We start from the raw sequence: 23,074 nt of genomic DNA, 5'->3' as shown, positions 1-23,074 counted from the left end.
CTCAGATGTTTCAAATTATGGGATGTCAAATCGCATTATAACAAATGATAATTTATCCTTTTCACGTCGCTAGCGCCACTCAGCAGCATAGCCAGTGGCTGGTAATGAATATTAAAAGTTCCTGACTCTTCTAAATGTGTCATGTTTGTGTTTCACAAATGTGACTGTCAAAATAAACATTTACTCATCGCTCTCTTATTGACATCAGGTTGTCTGATCCATGCAGCACCATTAAATGATTTCCATCTCTCACTGAAGCAGCATGTGGTGCTTTGGAGGACGTTTTTCTCCATTTGTTTCTTTCTTTCAGGACAATTCATTCTGCTTGATGGAGCATCTAATCCATTGCTGAATTTGCATAACATATGTTCGTGATGCCTCCAATGCAGTTATAATCATAGAGGGCCTTGTCCAAATAAGTGAAAGATGATCGGATTTTCTCCTGCGTTAGCCTGAAAAAAAAGTTGCTAAAATTAAAAAATTAAAGCAGGTAGACCAGCCCCAAATTTAATCTGACATAGCCATCTGGAGTTGTGAAATATAAAAGAACAAGATTACTTGAGCATCATCATCATGTTGGTTTGCATGCTTTTAAGTGAAATGTGTAATATTTGCTGTCTATATAATATATATATATCATGGCAATCACAACCCCGATAAGCTGCTGATGAAGACATGCCTTGAATTATCCAGATAAATCTGTGTTGCTCAGCTCGATATGTGAATTACATTCCGACTGACTGTACTGCACGCCAGTCATCCTGGTTGCCAGACGGCATCTTTATGCTGGGTAACCGTAGAGACCAGTCCACACCAGTGCACTGTAAGTAGTGGACTTATCTCCCCGATTGATATGAAATCAATGCCAATAAATCAGATATTTCTTTGACCATGCTGAATCAAAATTCACACCCAGGAACAACATCCAAATCATCTCGGTATCATTCGGTTAAACGACATAAATGACAGATTAATACTGTCACAGTGTCTGCCAAGTTCACACAGAGAGCTTTCACGACTTACGCTGTAAAATGAAACTTAAACTCAGCTGAACTTTATTACTGCATAAGTTATTATATTTGTCTTTTTTTAGGCATAATTTTTTTTATGTTGAATAATTAAATTTTCATGAGCAATTTTTCACATTCAGAGGCAGTTTCTTAATTGCAAATGCAGATTTGTGATTTAATGGTGTTTCATTTCATTTAGTCATACTGACATTTTACTAATTTTAATGTGCATTTAGATATGATCAGTGTTGGTGCTTGTTTTACTTTAAGTCATGTATATTCAGTCATACCCCCAATTCATGCCGCCGTGTTTAAACAAAACCAAAATCTGAAGATGCATGAGTTGGTAAATGTATACCTAAGCGGTTGCACTTCTGATTTTCAGTGACAGCAGATACTTTCTTGGTGGAAGGCAACAAGCTGGAGCACCAGCTGTCCAACCTCAAACCAAGCACCAGCTACTCTGTCGCCCTCTACGCCACCAAAGGACCCCTCACCAGCGGCACCGTCATCACAAACCTACAAACACGTATGTTACCTTTCATTCAGATGGTGTCAGTGCAGCAGCGTTATTTCCTCCGCCAAGGAGGCTATGTTTATGACAATGCTTGTCTGTCTGTTTGTTTGTTTGTTAGCAGGATTATGGAAAATCTGCTGGATGGATCTTGATGAAAAAAAATCTGAATATGAGTCTTAGTCTAACTTGGATCCCATTAAATTTTGAGACCGATCTCTAGACCCATCTGGATAAAAAATAAATAAACTTAAAATAAACTCGGACACGCTCAAAGCCATAAACTGAATTAACCTGTGCGCTCGCTTGCCACCTTTTGCCTGTTTTACATTCAGGCGACCTGTGTCTCTAGTTGTATTCACCTTTGTGGTCTGCTGCATTGAGAGAAAAGTTAGGAGTCAAGGAATTGTCCCAGTTTAGCCAACTTTTTTCTAGAGTTCTTGCAGAATAGGAGTACATAATCCCCCCCCCAAGGGCAATGTCCTGCACTGCACAGCAGAGACAAACTGCTCAAAGCAGGAACAGAATCTGTGCTGCAGGGACTGCAGCGAAAATTAGGTGCGTCGACAAGCATGTGATTGCAGTTTAAGGTTAATTCAACAGATGCTCTGCCTGGTACGACCTGAACCCAAGCCTCTACACAGGAAATAAAACCTGCCATCCATAGATTCTCTCATGTAAAACAGATGAGATGGGAAATTGTTATTTGAGCAATATCATGGGGTGAGCAAAGGTACATAAACCCCCCGAAAAACCAAGCATTTTGTTTTTGGATACCGTGTGCTATTGGATTAGCTGGCAGTGGGTGATTGCCTTGATGCTCTCCTGGAGTGGGAGAGGTTCTCAGGCTGTTCTGTTAAAGTGGGAAACGCCACGTTGTGAAAGGCTGTGATAGGCTGGTACAATTGATCGGTTCTGTCTGAGGCTGTCACATCTGCTGCTCCGTTTCTGCCTCAGCCGGCCTCTCACTCCATTAGTCTCCTCTTTTTTTCTCCTCCGTCCGCCTGCTTAGTCACAGAGTTAAGAATAACTGCTTGCTGATGAATTTATAGATGATATTTATGGAATACAATGAGAGTCGATGCATAGCAGAAACTTTGAAGTTTAAAAGCTGTCTATTAATTCAAGGCTAAATACCTAACACATTAATTGAAGGTCCTGAGATTGTTGGTGAGATTTGAAATAACTGGCTAAGAGATGAACAACTTATACCGCAGTGTGGTCCATCTTAACCTCCTGGTCTCCAAACGCAGCATTTTACAAGCAGTCATTTTTCTGTCTCCACATTTCTGCCGTTATGCTCTCAGTGAGTTTGTCTAACAAATGGAATGGAATGTAGAAGTGGGTTTTCATCCAGTAACTTCACTTTTCGTCTGGCCCAGACAGTATATTGTACAAAAGGGGAGAGGTCAGTGAACATTTTTCTTGTCAGGTTTTGGACTGTTACTCCATTGGGGGAAGGATGGCTCCTGACTCATATCGAAATGTGGCCGAGGCTGCCTCAGCCATTCGGTTATTTTATTTTTATTTTTTTATTCCCAAGCCTCTTAACCACAGCTGAGAGTTGTTTTGTTGTCTGGCCTCCATGCCTCAGGAGTTCAACACGGAGTAAGACAGCTCCCTGAAGGCTGATATTTTAGCTATAGGGGTGGAAAATAAGGGCTTTTGCTATGGGTATCGCTATAAGCCTGTACGCTGCAGAACCAGTACTTCATTCCTTCAGATATGTCTGAGCCCGCTTGCTGAGAGGTGCTTTGCAAGTTTTGAAGCAGCAGAGATCATTACTGCAGGCAGCTTTGGAGCTGTTGGCTGGTAGTTGTTCACCAAGTGCTGAGATTGCTGCTATTACAGAAACACACTTCAGTCCTCGGGCAATTGGAGCATCTTTTTACACTTTGTATGTGTTATTGTGTCCCCATAAAGTCTGTGCTGTTGTTTCATGGTACGTTTTTTTTTTCAAGTTTAATTATCAAACTCCCTCTTGCAGTCCAAAAGCATGAAACACTGGTGACAAAATGATTAATTTGCCCGTTGGTGTGACATCACAACTTGATTTTTCATATGGTTTTCTCATTAATTTGTGACTTAATATCACAGACAATGTACATTTTTGTTTTTCTTAATAATTATACAAGTAGATTACCATATTTGCACAACCATTAGACGCACGTAAAAGTAATGTAAAATCTCAGGGGAAATGATCATTTTTAGAGAGTAAATGTAAATTATTTAAAGTCTAAAGTCTTTGCTCCAACTTAAACAATCTTGAAAGGCTCCTTGTTTTTTTCTTTTTTCTTTTTTGTAATAAAGTAATAAAATGAAATTTACTGAAAGAGAGAAAGACAATTAGGGTGGGCTATAACTCTTTGAACAGATAAAAAAAATTAGCCTTTAGTACGTTGTTCTTAAAATATTAAGAGCAAATAACACATTTAATTCACAATGAAATATTTAAATCTAAATAGAAACATAATTTTAAGCAATAAGAACCGAACCAGTTGTCAACTAGTAGTTGTTTAAAAGGGCAGTCCACATATATTGGCTTAATAGACAAGGTGAAATATAGACCAAGCATTTGAAGACTGACTGAGGATCGACTCAGTGGGTATTTAGTGAATGGAACCAAAGTCTGGACATGCTATCTTAATTACCACCCCCTGTTCCCTGCAATATCACCGATGCAGCAGAGGAAGCAGATGTGGGATTAGGGATGAGAGAACTGCGAGGAGTGGAAAGTTTCAGTGCATCTATACTGACAAGCACAGGATATTGGACATGGCCTTTGCTCCTGAACCTAACTGGCAGCCTTATAACCTGGATGATAAGACTTGAAGCGTGGATGAAGAGGTCTTGTCATCCCAAAAAATCTAGACAGATGTCAACCCTCAGCAGGTAATATTCATCTGACTGTGGCGTTTAAAGCAGAGCCGTTGTTGCGCCTTTTGTCCATGATCTTCAGGTCCAACATTAGGTCATCCCTTTGTGTAGCCACATATAATGACAGCATCACAATGGCTCTTTGTATAAATATCAGATGGATCCCTGTTATCACATTCGATCGGGGTGGGTTGGATTGACAGCAGGTGGCAGGACAAGCACCAGTGAGACACAACAAGAGACAAAGTGAACTAACTCGTGCTGCAGCTTTCCTGTCATGAACCGACGTCGACTTATTGAAGACAAAGGACCGTGGCAGCGTTGAACAGCACTGACGTGACATGGGCAGGTTGTTGTACCTCACATTTTAACAGCACATTAGTAGCTATCATGCCCCCCCCCCCCCCCCAGCTGGGAGGAGGACGTGCTGTTTGACCAAAAGGAGCCTTTAGGGGGAAGCTAAAGTGGGTTGTTTTTCAAATGTGTGGTGTCCCTTATTGAGACACAAACAATCATGTTTTAGACACCATAGAAACTCAGAGCGCATTGCAAACTTCTTGAACAGCAATACTGTCGACCAGCTGGTGTGATCATGTATGCGATTGGCCACTGCATCTTGGCATGGGGGTTGTGATCATTCAAAAGTGATGTCTCCTTCACTGTCTCACAGCAGGGCCGATGCGTTTTTCTGGAAAGTCCTATACTACCATTAACATTCCTCTTGTACTCAAAATGAATTGGAGGACGGGCACTTTCTTCACAGTGCTGGCATAATTTAAGTAGGCCGTTAAGCGAAACCTTTGCAATCTAAAAGAAATACATGAATGAAGTTGTGTGCCTGAGTTCTTATTCCAATTTGTGATGGATCAATCAAGTCCTGTTGGATTACCTTGGAATAAAGCAAAAAAAGACTCACCTTTTCAAATCTATGTGGAAGCATCTATTTGAAAACAGGATGAAAACATATCCACCTCTTCCTCTTTTTGTTTTCCTGCAACAAACGGCTGCTGCCCTTTCCGTCAGCATTGTGTGTGTGTGTGTGTGTGTTTACTTCTCACATTGTTTATGTTGGGCGATAATAAGATATTAAATGTAGCCAAACCTTTTCATCTCAGCGCCATTGTTCAAACCGCCGCGTCTGAAAATAGAGTTTCAGAGCCGGCAGCCTCTCCGGCAGCACCTACTCACCTGTGTGGGCACATGGCACGCAACGGTTTAATTGGAGTCAGAGAGGGAGGGAGAGAGAGAGAGAAAAAAAGAAAGTAAAGATGGATTTACTTGAAGAAAGAATGAAGACCGGTCAAATAAGGTTGTTGCAGCCATTCCGTTTCCACGATCAAAACGCCCCTCCCACCACCTCTCCTCTCATCTATCCCCCCTACATGCACACGATGCTGCAACAGCGCTCATCAAGTCGAGGGGAGGACAAGAGCAGAAAATAAACTCCACTCTCCAACACACTGAACAAGGATGGCAGCCTGTCAGATAAGGAGGAGGGGAGGAGGAGGTGGTGGGCAAAGGATGGAAAGCAGGAGAGAGAGAGAAACAGAGGCACAAATGGAGATAAGCAGAATGGTGGAGAGGAAGACCCCAGATTGATGTGGGAATAGGTGGAAGCAGACAAAGGGAAAAGGAGGAAGAGCAAAATTGAGATGCAGATGAGGTCAATAAGGATGAGAAGGCGCGGGAGAGGAGGGGGATTGGCACGTCGCAGCGGACTTTGGCACAATCTGCTATGCGCTGTGTTTATCTCAACCGGTGCTACTCGGCGTCTTGGACACTTTTATTCCCCTCTATCTGTCCCTCAATCCCTGTGTCACACACTGAGAGGCTACTCATCACTGTCTCCGAGTGAAGGCATCCTAAATCTGCCAGGAGGTCATCAAGATTGGTGCATGCTGTTAATTACTGAGCCGGCATAGATATTTCCATAAGAGCACCTTCACACCAAGTGTATCGGTGAAGGTGAGCGTTTCAACCTTTGGCCATTTAAGTTAGCTCGAGTCGAGCTACGGCCAGAGCATCTTTATCTCATCTTCACAGTGGAGACGTCAGATTACCCAGCACATGCAGCGTTTCGTTCATGTCAGAGGCCCCGTCTCCCGTAGACAGAGCGGCATTAGACTGACTGACTGATGCTGTGCCCCCAGAGTCATGATGTAACTCTTGGAAACTGTTTTTTTTTTTTTTTTCTTCAAAATGAAACATAATCTCTTTCATATGGCACGGTGATGCGAGGCTATTGCACTTCTGTTTCTATGTAGGAAGATCAGATGTCGAGTGATAAGGGGTGATGTAAGGTGTGGAAATTGAGGTGAGCTTTTTTTGTGTGATGTAGTTATAAAGTAGCAACAAAGGTATAATAATAATCAGGCGCAGGTTAATGCTGCACGGGGACCAATAGGATATTTGAATGCTGTGTTTTAATGTGCAGTAAAAGGGCTTGGGCTTGCTGATCATGGATTTGAATGCTTTTGGGGCTTTCATACTCTGTGAGTAAACATGGACAAATGTCTCATTGCTCCTCTTACTCGACCCTGTGAGCATTGAGGATTGCTTGCGTGAAGATTTCACTTCACGGAATACACATGCACTCTTAGTGTCTGTGCAGAAATGTCCCCTGTTGCTATGCTATGTTGGTTAATTGAAAAGTAAAGACATTAAACCTAAATCTTACCAGTTGTTTTGTTGCACTGCATGCACTGATCTCCATGCAATTCATAACTGTCAACCTTTATCCAGGGCCAAAATATTTGCAGTATCATCTGTCTTCACCCATTAAAGCATAATTCTTCTAATAATCAACAACTCTAATGATACACCAAGTATCAAGCATGTGCTCGATGTCATCTGTCCAAGGTGTGGGCCATGTATATGCACTGAATGGCACAGTCCTTTATCACAATTAACATGGCCCTGTTGTTTATTCTGATTTTTTTTTTAAATCCCTGATGCACCTTCTTGCACCGAATTAATCCGCTGATGAGTAAAATCCTTCCCAACATATGCACCATTTACTCCAGCTTGAACAAAAACAATTACACAGCTCAGTTGCTAAAACATTTACTTTAGCTTTTTAGAAAACAGGCTGTTAAATTGTTGACTGATTCGGATCACTAGGCTGTGAGAACTTGGACCTAACTCCCCGGTTTAAGACTTCATGCATATGATTCTCTAGCATTCGTGCTAATTTGATTTCAACTGGTAACCTCTGGTGCTTGTCGTCACCGTGTTCCATCTTGGCTCATACGGCTAATCTTTCGAAAAAAAGAAAATATAGTCTATTTAGAAAGATGTAATTTCCTTGCAAAATAAGAAAAAATGACATCATTTTATTATTTGAATCTTGATTCTGTGGCAGAAAACTGAAGTTCATTCAGAGATAACCGTTGGCGGTACTGCCATACTAGCAGAAAAGTAATAAACAAGTTTATTCACCACTTAAGTTCACCATTTGAGGTTTGACTGGGGGGGCTGTGTAAAACATCACTCTGCTGACTTTATCCAAGAGCCATGCCAAGGCAGCACAGCAACCAACGAAAGGGCTCCATCGCTTCTTCTGTAATAAACAATCATCGAATCATTATTAACAATACTCTTTCTGTCCCTTTTCAGTTGATACACAATGAAAACACGAAGCTGAAGACAAATCAATGCATCATTTTAGGGCTGCACTCTGCTGTGGATGACAGTAAAATTAACCTAAATGCCCCCCCCCCACCTTTATTTATTTTATTTGTTTTTTGTTGTTGTTTGGTTTGTTGGCAGCAATGGATGCACCACTGAACCTGACAGCTAGTGAAGTGAATCACCGTAGTGGTCTCATCTCCTGGCAACCACCCATCGCTGAAATAGATAACTACATGCTCACCTACAAGTCGACTGACAGCGGCCAAAAGGTATGTGATGCAGCTCAACACTCATGCTCCAGCTGTCTCTTGCTCACAGACACACACACAGATATACACACACACACATCCAAGGGCGGCTGTCGCTCGGTTGAGATAGCGGGTCATCCAGTGACCGCAGGGTCAGCAGTGCTCTGTTCACATTGTTGAGATGTCCTTGGGCAAGACAATAAAATCTCCCTCAGTGGTCCTGGCAGCAGCCACACACTGGTGTGTGACTATATGGGTGAATGTGAGGTAAAGGTTGTAAAGCGCTTTGGGCACTATGGAGGGGTAGATATAAGTTTAAGCTATTATAAGTGCAGTCCATTTTATCATTTCCACACACCAGTAACAAACTGCATGTTGGTGCATGCCCAGTTTTTCTGCAGCTAGAATAGGATTCCATTGTGGTTACGAGCGTCCGTGCTGTTGCTCCATGCATGTATTCTAGAGATTGTGCACAGTTCTACAGCGTTGCACAGTGTTCAGGATAAGAATATTAATGCCGAGACATTCAAATTGTATCTTTCCATCACTGGCACACACACACACACACACTCAGTCTGATGCGCACATAAGATATGAAGAAAACAGGAAGAACAACATTGACTTGTTAATAATAATATTACTTTAACATGTCTCCAAAGAGACAGTGTTTATTCTGATGAGTTGTTTGATGTGGCAGAGTTACAGTAATTAAGCACACCAGTAAAAGCGGCCTGCCACGTACCAGGCCTGTTACAGAATTGACAAGAGCCATTTCCCCAGACGCTCTCCAGAAGAATCCCTTTTAATGACGTGTGTGTGTGTCTCAGACACAAGCAGACACACTGTATGCAAACCGATGCACACAAGCTGTTCCCTGAAAATGCCTACCAAAGCAGGCTGAGCTTATAAATAGTCAAAACACACTCGCATCTAACAACTGATGAAACAATGATCTGTCACAATCCTCCTCTTCTCACACACACACACACACACACACACACACACACACACACACACACACACATACGCACTGTGTCCCTGACTTTGTGGCACCGCAGTGGGGCTGACCATCACTCGTGCACAAAGAGCGCAAGGCAAAACAATTCCGATTTTTGGCTTCAATTTGTTCCAAAGCAAACAGATTTTTCCTCATCATTATTCCTGGAATGATTCCTTCCTTTAAGCCATTGATCCCATGATCTGCGTTTTCATCTATATTCTAAACCATGGTTTGTATTCTGTAAAGTTTCATGAAAAAAAACAACTTTCTTTAAAAACAGACATTTATATACAATCCAGCCTAACTCAACAATTTGTATGCATCTCTCTCTGCATATACTTACATGTCTCACTGAACTTAAAACTCTTTTTCCAAGAGCAAACATATCTGTCTATCTATCTATCTCCTAATCAGAATAACATTGGTGGAGAGAACGTTTCATGTAACCATCCAATCAATTTGTCCCATTCTCTTTTATCGTATCACCAAGCTACTTCAAAGCAAGAGACATATTATGACCAGCAAGCCACACTATTTTACCCCCTAAATTCTTCATCTTGGCTTCAAAGTAAAAGTAACTGAACTACAAACAAGGACGCGCATCACTGCAACCAACCAAACATCCACCAGGGAGATGGCAGCTACTAATATTAGTCTGCAGGACGAGTCAGACTAAATAAAAATACAAAACTGGTGACCCAGAATCTTCTAGTTCTTCGTCTCGGCTTGCATGTTGAGAACTGACTCGCTCCCTCAGCTGCTGAGGAGAAAAGGACTATTTTTGGAATGACCGTTTTTATTGTTGAAACATCTTGCCGATCAAAACTGATAAAACTGTGATTTTTCACTTTCTTTGTTTCTTTTCTTCTTTGTCGAGTTTTAGATGCTACAATGCGAGATGTAGTAGATGTAGTGTTATCACAATTTATAAGAATGTCTTAAATCACAGCTTTGGTCTTTGAACATTTTTTTTTCAGCAAAACTCTCACTTTACATTTAAAACCTCTTTGTTTGACAGCTCAGATGTCCCACACTGACCCCACCCCAAAGCTCTTGCAATACTGGGGTAAACAGCAACACTCCCCTCCAGTGTTCCAGACAGAGTGACCTAGTTGCATGGCAAAGAGAGATCTAGGAGAGAGAGGGCAGCATCGGTTGGTGACGGTTTGAGGCTACGTTCAGGAAACTCTGGAAATTCGCAGACCGTTGAGGCGGAGCAGTGAGAAGCCATTGACAAAACCCAGAACATGTTGTCTTCTTTTCAAACAGATGATAATAGTTTCTCCAAAGTGAGTTATAGCTGACGTGTGGCTGAGCACCAACCCGCTCGTCGAGGCTGCACCATGCAGAAGGAAATTACGAGGCCGTAGTCAGATTACCATGAAGATGACTCGGATGCTATTTGAAGTTTAAATCTTTGTGAAATATTTTCACGCAGACCCATTTGTGAAATTCGATACAATTATGCAAAAAATAAATATCTTTTCCACTCGATGATGTTCTTCTACATTAAATTTTTTTTTTTTATTTACCTCAATTAGATCCCACAACAACTGGCATATTTGGAATTCACATCGCTCAACAGAACTCGAGTTATGCCACTCGTGCAAAATAAATGATGACTGCAGCTGCAGATTGAAGTGGTCCTTGAGGGGTGTTGTTTTTTCCTCGAGCTCTCTCCGTTTAATGTGATTTTGATAAAAACATGCAGTGGCATTATCTCAGCTGTAACCTAAAAATATTTAGCTGAGATTCATGCCAGCTCCCAATCAAACAGAGATGATTGACTGAAAACCTGGTGGGGAAAATATCCGGTCCTTGGAGACGCCATTTACCAGCTGCTCCCCTCCATAATTCACATGGACACATCGCCTGGAAATGTACGATTCTTTCCAAACTGAATGAATATTTAATTTGTACGTGTTCATATTTAATGTGTACCCAGGGCAAACTGTAATGTATATGCCCACCAATAAATGCAGAGCATAGACAAGTTCGTGCTCGCGCTCATCTATTTCGCGTTGATGCCTTTCTTGTCTAAAAACCGAGGTCGCAGAAAGCTCTCTCAAAAAGGAGCATCTCAAACGTCTTGCCTCCTGAAGATGGGCTCGACAAAAGAGGTTTTGTCAAACATAAAAGTCTGGAACTAAACTGTACCCTCATGACTTCTCCACCAAAAATAGAAATGCTTGTTTCCTGATTTCTTTGCAGCTTCTCAGCTCGGCTGTCCGATAACCGCCTTTTTATCACATTCTCTCCGTGTACCTGCCCCCCCCCCCCCCCTCCCCAGCCCTCCTCTTGCTTTCCTCCATTTGTAGTTTTTGTGTTTCATAATTCAATATTAAACAGGATATCGTTTGCGTTCTATTTCGTTTTGAAGAACATGACAAAATGACACTCAGTTACATTATTTAAATGTTTTTTTGGTTTTGTGTTTCACTTCATCAGAACAACAATGTTTAAATTGTAATATAATATTGTACTGCTGAAACACAAAGCAAGCTGTCATGTGTTTCCTGAGCAAAAATAGCTTGAAGGTTTCTTTGTTGCTGCTGCTCTAAGTCTTGTTAAACTTAAGAAAAGCAAGAGGGGATGAAAATTACGTGTATTTTTACCCTGATGTTTATGTGGCATTAACGTTAAATTGTTGCTTTAACACAAGGAAATGTGTAATTCGACACATTGTAATTGTATGTGAATGGAATTTTGTATACTAGGAGTTGATCCTGGATGCAGAGGACACATGGATCCGACTGGAGGGACTGGCTGAGACCATGGAGTACACAGTCAAGCTCCAAGCTGCAAGAGGCCTTGACACCAGTGCTGTAGTCTCCACTACCTTCATTACAGGTACAGCACACGCATACTCACACACAAACACAGACACAAACACACGAAATGGAAATGTATTGGATTCAAGCTTGAATATTGAATATTGGGTCGATCTAAACGTGACGCAGTTGTGTTTTTTCTTTTATTTTCATTTTTGCATAATGGTAAAAACTCAAAATTCTGAGCACAAACATTTGCCACTGGAAGTTCGAGTTGATAAGAGCTACAGCTGCCTCCGCCTTCATTTCTACCAACAGCTCATTACACAAAAAACATTTAATCCATCATTGATGTAACGCAACCAATTACCGCCAGTGTTGAAGATGAGCTTTTTGTTTTCCAAATGCCGATGCAAAAATCTAAAAAAAATTGCAAATCATAGCTTGTCCTCACGCCTCCTCTGCTCTTCTCCAGGGAGCCGTCTATTTGCTACGCCTCAGAATTGTGCACAACACCTGCTGAATGGAGAGACGCTGAGTGGTGTCTACACCATTTACATCAACAGAGACCCCAGCCAGGGCGTGCAGGTGTACTGTGACATGACCACTGATGAAGGAGGATGGATTGTAAGTCGCTGAGACGATAACATCTTTTTAATAGCCCATTTGTCACGTGTGCAGCTGTGAGAAGCTGTCAGTCAGGGTAAGATGAAGGGAAAAAAATATATACTGGCACATCTCACTGTAGTGGATCGACTTTAGCCTGATCACAGCACTGAGTTGTGCCATTTATTTTAGCTGAAATAACTGAGCTGTAATTTACACTCTTGTTTTGTTGTCCAGGTATTCCAGCGTCGTCAGAATGGCTTAACAGACTTTTCCAGGAAGTGGAGTGACTACCGGGTTGGTTTTGGAAACCTAGAGGAGGAATTCTGGCTCGGTAAGACTGAGATAACTAACCAAGAAAGAAAAAAAGACCGAAAATACAGGGATATCTTCCCTTTGCCACAACTGCTTTTTCTAACCTCCATTAAATTCCACCGAAGGCTTCACTGCGTCTAATTATCCTGTATGAGTCTGGACAGCCATGATTATAAAGCACTGCTTAATTGAGGCAAACAACAGCAAGTTAACGTTTGGCATCAGGACATTGTCTGTATTTAAACAGGGTAAGAGATCTAAGCCTGTACCATTCAAACATGTCCCTCCTCTTTATTGCATGAGATACAGGCTAATATTAACCACAACCTGCAACCTATTTTATTTGATCTGTGTTCCAGTTTTCCGAAGGCTGTATTACCCTGTTTATGAGAGGATTTAATGGATGCATTCAATTCAAGGTCATAGGTTTTACTTGCTTTCAGTTGTTACATCAATTTTATGGAGAAAAGAGTTGTTTTCTCATAAAAAAAGATTTTATTTTTTTTATGCTTGCATATTTCAGCACTTCTCAATGTCTCTCAGGTTCATTGCTGGATTCTCGTTCAAAGACACCATAACTGAAAATCCCCGCTGTTTTGATGGACTGCTGGAAAAAAAAATCTCATTATGAAACAATAATTAGATTCATTATGAAATGTGCAAATGAGTCAGATTTCTTCATAGACCACTTTTTTTATGTTATTGTTTTGGTCCGGATGATTAAAGGGAAGAATTACATGAATATTTCATTAACTCAATCGAGATCTCGAGAAGAATATTCGTTCAACTTTTTGATTAAAGACATTAAATAACACTTGGGGGAGATTTTATGGCTGGTATTGTCACCGCATTATAGCAGAGGGGAGAGCTGTTACTTTGCAGCTGACACATCAGATCATAATTTGAGATCGCTGTGGCGTGCATCAGCCCATTAGTGTCTGAGTGTGCTGTGATAGGTGAAAGCTTAACAAGCTAATAGATTGGAGGCATTGTAAACAGGAAACGGAGAACCGAATGGAACGCGTGAAGCCTGCAATTTCAGATTCGGCGCTTCACTGGTTCATTTTTAAGCAGCAGCTTGTGAGTAATGTCTATTTTAATTAAGTCACCATGTCAGTTTTTGGTGCACCAGCACTGGGACGGTGTTCAAAGGGGGCATTTTAACATTCTGTCACAGCAGAAAATGTTAGTTTTGTTGTCTGCTGGTATAAATTAATAGATGATCTTTTTTTTTTTTTTTTATCCAAACATGCCCAATAGAATTATTGGACAGATTTCAATGATATTGCACACCGACTGTACAGGAGGGAAAGCTGTCCTTTTTGCACATATCTCAGTATAAACTATAGAGAACTGCAAACCAACAGAAGTGTTTGAGCTGTCTATGTGGCAGCATCCTGTCATATAGTCGCTTCATAACTTTCTGTTTGTGCATTATGATCTAAAGAAGCCTGAGTTCAGTGAGGACACCATTTCATCTGAGCCTTTTCCACTTGAGCTGATTCAGCAATAATCTACCCTCTCTGCACACCAGTCCTGGACACCTCCACCTCCAGGGTCTGGTTTTTACTTTTTCAACGCCTGAGGATGCACTTTCAACCCCCTCATCTTTCCTCTGTCCTCTCAGCGCATAAAAGCAGCTTAATATCACCGCAGGCTGCGAGGCATCATGAGCTGCTCTTTGCTCCTGTGAAAGCTTCTCCCGGTGATGCCAAATTACTGATTACCGGTACATGCCAGCCAGAAACACGCCAGCTTCAGAACATGCCGCAAAATGTCAAGCCTGCGATACGTAACCTTATTCGTACGTTTATTCAGTGGTTTATGGGGGTGGTTTTGAACAGGGCACAGCGCAAAGTAGGAGAAAGCAGAGGGGCTAATAAGATTAGCATTGGCTCTGTCGTCTTCAAGCGTCCCAGTTAGATATGACACCGACAGTAAGCCAATATGAATAATGCATTATTAAATTAAATTCAGTCTGCATTAACCTTTATTATTTACACCTTTTCCTACTGTGGCATGTCAAAATGTCCTGTGGGAGCATTATCTAATCCAGAACAGTGGGAAATAGGAAGTATCAGAAGTATATTGATGAAGGATCCCTTTGTGGTCCAAACCCCGTGTTATACAACACAATTAATATAATAGCTTTCATCATTTTTAACATTCCAGTTCTTTTCTTTTTGGCTGTGGGGAATTCCTGGATAATCCAGTCAGGAGTTTTAAATACTGACTTATATTATTGTTCAGAAAGGTTGATAATGCGGCATAAAAGATAAATATTTGGAATGTTCACTGGAGAGACACCAGAGAACCCAGAGAGAACCCATGCTGGCACGGGGACAATATATAAAAACTGTTGCCTCGAAGCACCTTCTTGCTGCGAGGCGACAGTGCTAACCGCTACGCCACTGTGTCGACCCGTTGTGAGAGTTAGCGCTGAGTTAATACACACTTCCTTTTCTCGTTGTGTGTCACAGCCAGCTCTGAAGTTTTTAGCTGCTGACTGCATTGAGCCAAATCCTAATGAGCTTCAGATCTCAAATCAGTTTAAAAAAAAGCACGTGTGAAAAATAAAATCATGAAAAAAAACATAATGTATATGTAATTGTAAACCGCCCCTGTTTATTGATAAGCAACACTGATAAATAACAGTGCTCCTGTCTTTCTATATACCGACACTGCATGCATCCCAATGCACGTTACGCCGTTTTGCATTACTTTCTGTTTATCTGTTTACCCGACATTTAAAGAGTACATTTTAAGCAGCGTTGCTAAAACGTAACGGCAGCGAACAAAGCAAATGGTATCATTATACAGATGGTAACTGCAGTGGCCAACGGCCATTTGATCCTCACTTGTCTTTCTGCAGATTACGGGCCGCTCTCGCGGCCCTGGAGTCATTACAGTGAACATTTAGCTAATAGATTCCGCTACACTTAGAACAGCAATATATTAAACAGCAAGGTACTATAGATATTCATATTAACTCTGTCCAACCACTGAAAAGAAGAGGTACTTAACTGGCCAGCAATAAAGAAAATAGAAATTAAGCTTTCATTATTATATAAGGGCTTTAAAGCGGACATTTATTTGCTGCTCGAGGGCAGTTCATTCTCCCTACTGACTGACCTCAGCCAAAATTTCATGCTGAACACAATGTCATTTTGACGATGCAATAACAGAGAGGAAGCGGCGTATATGTGTGTGATATATGATCATTATCCCATTCTCCATCGCTGTTTTTTTTATTTCCCCATTTTTCTTTGCAAGTTGTGAGAGCGAGGCTGCTAATAAAAAATGTGGCGCGATGGTAATATTGATAGTATAATAGAACAAGAGTGCAAAAGTATGTCGATGCATTTTTAATCACTGCAGTTTAGAATAGAGCAGTTGATCCCATAAAACGTTGGAGAAAAGACCATAAAAAAAATTATGGATGCAAGATTCATTGATGATAACACAGAGATATTATACAATGGAAGTTAGATACGTGCGAGAGTTAAACACAATGAAATTACAGCAAATGCTTTTTTCCTGCCCCCCCTAAGTGCCTTTAGGTTATAACATAGATTGTATCTGCCTTCTATTGATTTAGTACAGATGTCCTACTTTTTAGGATTTCTATTTCCCAATAAAAAATTGAATAATGTCTTCATGTTCAAAAAAAAGTACGTGCAATGCTGTTATATTTTATATTAAAATGAGCCCTGGAGTTTTTGTCAAACAAAATTCCTGCTTGAATTCCATCTTTCTCATCACAATGAATCACTTCCATTTCTTTTTTATCCGGCATGCAAATAGGCAAAGGTGGAAGAATATTAAACTGTTAATATCTACTTTCAAATCTATGAGTGTAGTTAGGGTTAGGTTATGAGCAGTATGACTTCTGCAGGACGTCTGAAACGGGTGCTGAAGTTGCCAATTCAAGTTACGAAAGCGCAGATGTTCAATAAAACTAGTTTTAAAGCACCGGTTAACTGTCAAGGTTTGTTTTGACTGTCACAATAATATGATCGCATTTTTTTATTGCATGTGCTTGCACAGGTCTAGACAACATCCAGAGGATTGCTGCTCAGGGCCGTTATGAGCTGAGAATCGATATGAAGGATGGACAAGAGTCGGTCTACGCCAACTATGACAAATTCTCCATTGGAGATGCCAGAAACCTCTACAAGCTCAGGATAGGAGAGTACAACGGCACCGCTGGTACGTTTGCGCATGTGCTGGGAGTCTTTACTTGAATTGCTTTTTATTCAACAGTTCAATATTTGCCATTTAACCCTTTGATTGTGTGCAGAAATGATAAGTCGGGACATTCAAAATGGAAGGATTTTTGCTGTCTTTGAATTTGATATTGTGATGTACCATGGGCTGTAATGTTTGTCCCCTCCCATTCCTCAGTGCCATCTGCCATTTTTTTCTCCTGCCTCGTTTCCCCTCCATCACTTTTTTTTCTCCCTGCTGCCTTGCTCTTTATGTATCGCTGTCAACATGACCATATGCTAGAATTACCCATAATCCCCTTGTGTTGGTAATTAAAATTCTCTCTGCCTAAATAAATTCAGAGAGCATGTAGCAGGACTTTTTAACCTTCCCCTCCCTGGCATGACCCTCCATCTCATTCCTGATTTGCCATTACTTTATGACCCGCCCCCCATTACGACGTTATTCACCGCAGCCATATCTCAACGTTGCTGAATTTCTTTCTGTCTCTCTCTCTCTTTCTTTTTTCCAGGTGACTCTCTTAGCTACCACCAGGGCAGACCCTTCTCTACAAAAGACAGAGACAATGACATCGCTGTTACTAACTGCGCTTTGTCTTACAAAGGAGCCTGGTGGTACAAAAACTGCCACCGTGCCAACCTCAACGGCAAATATGGCGAGTCAAGACACAGTCAGGTGAGTGATCCAGTATGGCAACTAGAGAGAGAGATAGGTTAAATAGAAAATAGTTCATCTCTTTGTAAAACCAATAAAACATACTGTGTTGCTTTATCTGGGATGACAAGGATTGATTATCTGTAAAAAAAAACTGACCCAGGACTCACGGGCCCAACTTTAAAGCTATTTGTACTAATTAGGCAGATTTTTTTTCTTGGTGATATGCAGCACAAAAAAAAAATCGTTTGACATACAGTATTAACAGGGCCTTAAGGCTGTTGAGCGTCGTCCCTGGGGCAAAGTCTTACCTTCATTATTTTAGTTTTGTGCCCATGTGTTATTTGTAATTTGTTAAATTAAATGACCACACAGGAAATCTGATGCTCGGCAGTAGCTGAGAGCAATGAACATAGAGTGTGCATATGTTTTTTCTTCTATCATATATTAAATAAAAATTAAAGAGAATACATTTTTTAAAGAAACTTACAGGAGACGGAAAAATGTATCAACACAAGAAAGACCTTAAGGTTAGGGGAAGTCGAGGTGAAACAATCCAACAGAGAATAATTCCTCTGAGAGTTCATCAACCGAAGGACCAAATATAAATCCAAACATGATCAAAAATGCAAAAACGTTCAGAGCAGGAACACAGGTGGAGGTGGAGCGTTTAAAAGACATGTAGAAAGGAAAGAAAGGACGTAGACATTGTTAGATATGTGTTTAGTTAGATCTGTGTGTTAGATGTGTGTGTTAGAATACATTTTGTTCTTATTGTGTTGAATATGAAGCTCCTTTGAGCTGAACAGATGCTTCAACCCAGGACACTACAATAAAACGCTTTCTTTTATTGATTAATTTGGCATTTAGGTGAATCGACTCTTTAAGTCAATGCTGTGACATTTGAATTTTTGGCATTCACAACATTCTCATGAACGGTCTTGATTACAGAATGGATTGCTCAATGTGAAAGGCGTAGGAGATTTTGAAATCAAATTACAGGAAAATGCCTGCAGACATTCCGCCGTAATTCACTGTTTGATCTTTGGTGGAGGAACTGCCATGAAAGGTCAAAATTAAAGGGATTGCTGCATCAATTCTAATCGACATTGGATACCTGATGCATTTTAATATTTAAAGGACAAGGCTTGTATTTAGGCTTCGCAAAAGATACTTTTTAAGTGGGGGTTATGTTTATAGCCAAACATTTAACCAAGTGCTGAAATCATGTAAACATGTGAAATGATCAAAGCATGATGTATCTCATTAAATATTCTGCAGCGTGGACCCGTTTCGACACTGATATTAACTTTTAGGTTTAAGCTTTGAGCGCTTGCCTTTTGAAGAAGGTGACGCATTATCTCTCTCTCTCGCTCGCTCTCTCTCACGACAAGTGTGAATCTCATACAACACTACAAAGAGAGTGAGGTGTTGTGAGAGGCTGTGATTAAACTGAACTAAAAAGGCTTTGGAGTATCTGCGCTTCCCTCGCCGCGTTGTTGTACCCTTCTCTCTTCTGCTTGATGATATGAAATGAGACCGGCTCAGAGTGGAGATGGAAAGGCATAAAACCCCAGAGGGAAATTGCCTTTCACAGTTCAACTACAAATGGGACTGTTTTGGTATAGCGATGGGGTTTAGCAGGGCGACAGTGAAACTGCAATTGCACCGAAATGTGTAATAGGGACGGCTCTTGAATCAGGATTTCCACGCACTTCTCTGAACATGTATTATTTCCCTTCGCTAAATGCTCCCTTTATTTTGCATTTGCGACCCTTTTCCCAAATGCCCACGTTGGCTCAAATGACTTCTGCAATCCCACTTTTGCTCTTACAGGGTATTAACTGGTACCACTGGAAAGGCCATGAGTTTTCCATCCCGTTCGTGGAGATGAAGATGAGGCCATTCAACTTCCGTAGCATCAGCAGCAAGCGGAGGCGGTCTGCCCCGGTATAAACCACCACCCCTAGCGTCAAGGAGCCAGAGACATAGATTAATGGAGTTTGGACGATGTTCAGTGATGAGCTTCTGCTGTGTGTGTGTGTGTGCCTCACAGATGTGCTTTTTCATGCCATTAATGAGGCAAAATAAAAAGGGGTGTCATGAAAACTGTTACTATTACTAACAATAAAGGACATTATTATTAATACACTACTAACAAAACACAAAGTGCTCTAACCATGGATGAAAAATGAAGCAGAAAGACTGACACAATGTCTAAACTCTATATCTCTGCTCCTGCACAGCTTTAGCTGTCTTTCCCTGCTGTACTTCTCCCAGAGATGGAGGACACTGGATGTAATTTATTCGACATTTGAGTGGCGATGGCTCTATTTGCTGTATTTACAACTATAAATGGAAAGGCAAACCAAGAAGCTTTGTTTTTGTTTAACAGTTCAATTCGCCCATCCCTACGATGCAAGGAAAAGGCTCAGCAATGGCCGACAGAGAGCAACCCTTATTTTACCTGTCACAAAATAATACTGTTTTTAACAGAAAAACTAAATACTGTACCTGCCCTTAAACCCCTTATCTGTAATATATATATTTTTATAAATTATCTTGTGACAAAGGTCCATCTGTTTAATGTGATTTGATGCCTTGATTTAATGACTAAACATGATGGAAAAACACTGGATATTCAAGATAAAATACACAAAATCAAAAAGCATCAACCTGAGCAAAGCAGTGCACCAGCAGCAGCTCCGTTACTGTGTGTTTCATTTTATTTCTCTTGATCTGTCTTACTGTTGATTCCAATCCTATTTGTGCGGTGTATGGAAGAAAAAAAAATGGAAACCATCAACTTTGAACTGTGATTATTTTTAGCCACAGTGACATGTGAGTGGGAACACAAGCAAAGGTCTTCATTAATTATTCCAGATTGAAATGCTTCATGGATATTATTTCTTTCTCAAGAACAATACTAAATATTGAATATCTGTTAGTCCCCTGCTTTAGACGTTGCAAAGAGGATTGACACATTTACGTTTTTACCAAAGACGCTAGTCGGTTCTGTCACCAAAGCCACTGAAGCGGTTCTATTAATAGATGCTTTCCTTTCAGGGACATTTATGGTAATCATGTCCCTTGGTATTATTTTTTGTGCAATGTGAACACTAAATCCTATGAATATGAATATTAGGGTGGGCATGGTGTATATTTTAGCCTTGCCTCTCTTTGCTGAACTTAACAAAGGAAGCAGAACAGTTGGGGAGAGTAAGACGAAATATGTCTTCCCTTGGTTGCTTCACTTTTGAATCCCCCTGCAGAAACAAAAGACTGCCAACATTGCAGAGAATGTATTCTTTTACCAAGGCAGGTATTTTCTGCAGCATGCCCACCAAGCTCTTTGTTCTGTCCAAAGTCCTCAGTGCCAGTGTGCTCAGTTGACTGCAGTTTTCTGAAAGTGTCCTGCCTCCTCTGTGGAATGAAAAAGAAACTCTGTTGGAGGTTAAAGGCAAAGCCGCCGGTTAAATCTCCTCTCTGGCATCATCGCGTCAGTGAAAACAAAATACATGTGATCCTCGGAAAAGTCAGCGGCACCATCCTCGCGAGCAGCATTTGATTTTATAGTCAGTATATTTATTAGTATGTCACAGTTTTATTTAACTCTTTTTTTAGATGATTATTTTTCAGTTATTCGAAACAACCTGGTTTGTGTCATGTGACAGTGTGTGTTTTTATTTTGGTGGGTTTTGTCCTTTTCAAATGTGATACCCTGATTGTGACTGTAAACTTATTACTAAGGCATTCATGTCGATTTTAAGGAAGACAATGTGACTTTTGATGCGTTCCCTGTTAGGTGCAAACAGCTTTTTGATGTATTTCCCATAAACCATGAACCATTGTTGTGTTTAGGAACTGATGGAACCTACTGCATGTTAACTAAATTACAATCAAAAGCCTGACAGCAAATAAAAAATATTGTTAATTTTTTTATATGATCAATTTCTTTGCCAAACTGGTTACAATCTAAACCGCAATTTGGAAATAATGTGATTTATCAATCACATAAAATAACGTTCTTATTGTGACTTATTGTTCAGTGTCAAAGTGAACTTTTCAGACCCTCTCATGCAATCCATCTTCCCCAGTGATTTATAGTCTGTAAACTTATTTCATTAACTACTAAGTTGAAGTTTGCCTCAGTGTATTTTTGTACAAGGAACCAGAGTCATTAGGCTTTTTGGAAAATGAGCAGAATTTGATTTGTTTTGGGAGGAATTTATCCGGCAAAGTTAGAGGTGCTATGAAATCTTTCAAGGTGAAATTTGGGACATTTAAAATGTTTTTTATTACCATCCATCAATTTAAGCTTTTCTGTCAGTCACCAAAACAAAAACATTACATGTGTATGATGAAACATTAAGTAATGCTGCTCTTCATTGAGAGCTTTCAAGAAAACAATTACAGATAATTTGGAGGAAATCTGAGACGTGACAGGAATTACAAACACGGACGTAACCGGAATTGTTTTGTTGATATTCTGAATAATTCAACGTTTTCCCCTCTAGCATTAATATGAAGTAGTTGGTTTCCTACTGACATAAAGGTACATTAACTTTGCACTTTGTTTGTACTGTATTTTTCTTTTCATCGTGTAAAATGCTGGTTCCTTAGTCTGCTGTATGAAATCATATTTGACAATAGCATTATTAACAATTTTTAAACACTGGAAAACACTTGCTGCATTACCGTCCACTGAATTTCTCACAGTACATAAAACCCATTTCTGTTTCATTGCTACTTATGTTTCAATAACTATAGAAAAAACATGTTAAATAACAGCACATGTTCCTTTATGGTATTAAAAAGACATTTGATTTCATTGTTTCCTTTTCCACGTGAATTTAGTTCTATAATCACTGATGTCTGGTGGTATTTGTTATATAAGGCAGATGCTGTATTGATTGCATTGATTTGAATTATTGCCATGGGAATGTACATTTTGACAAATGTGATCTTGAATATTTGAAAGCTCGTATATGCTGAAACTAAGGATTTACTGTTGGATAACTTTCCTGTCAAATGTAGTTCTAGTTTGACCTATACATGTACTATATAGTTCCTTTTTTAAGACATTTTCTACATATTAATAAAAGATTCAAATAGTCTGATTTCATGTGTTTTGCTTCGCTTTCTGTTCATCTTCCAGACATTCCAGCTGCTACACATGTTGACGTCACTGACATTAACAAGATGCGCCACTTTACGCAAAA

At 40.3% G+C, this 23,074-nt stretch overlaps 1 protein-coding gene across 1 annotated transcript in view; it reads left to right on the top strand.

The window, feature by feature from the left end:
• The window catches only part of LOC137914139 (tenascin-R-like), a 49,051-nt gene extending 29,243 nt beyond the window's left edge, over window positions 1–19,808 (top strand). The window contains exons 20-27 of the mRNA XM_068757746.1: window positions 1,396–1,539; window positions 8,170–8,300; window positions 11,997–12,129; window positions 12,526–12,677; window positions 12,894–12,990; window positions 17,019–17,180; window positions 17,710–17,873; window positions 19,689–19,808. Of these exons, the coding sequence (XP_068613847.1) occupies window positions 1,396–1,539; window positions 8,170–8,300; window positions 11,997–12,129; window positions 12,526–12,677; window positions 12,894–12,990; window positions 17,019–17,180; window positions 17,710–17,873; window positions 19,689–19,808 (1,103 nt within the window). The remainder of the gene's footprint in view (window positions 1–1,395; window positions 1,540–8,169; window positions 8,301–11,996; window positions 12,130–12,525; window positions 12,678–12,893; window positions 12,991–17,018; window positions 17,181–17,709; window positions 17,874–19,688) is intronic.
• The last annotated feature ends 3,266 nt before the right edge of the window (window positions 19,809–23,074 follow it).

The sequence above is a fragment of the Brachionichthys hirsutus genome, unplaced genomic scaffold, assembly GCF_040956055.1.
Source record: "Brachionichthys hirsutus isolate HB-005 unplaced genomic scaffold, CSIRO-AGI_Bhir_v1 contig_288, whole genome shotgun sequence".
NCBI classification, from domain to species: domain Eukaryota; kingdom Metazoa; phylum Chordata; class Actinopteri; order Lophiiformes; family Brachionichthyidae; genus Brachionichthys; species Brachionichthys hirsutus.
Note: the sequence above shows the minus strand (reverse complement) of the source record. Positions and strands in the feature narration are given on the sequence as shown.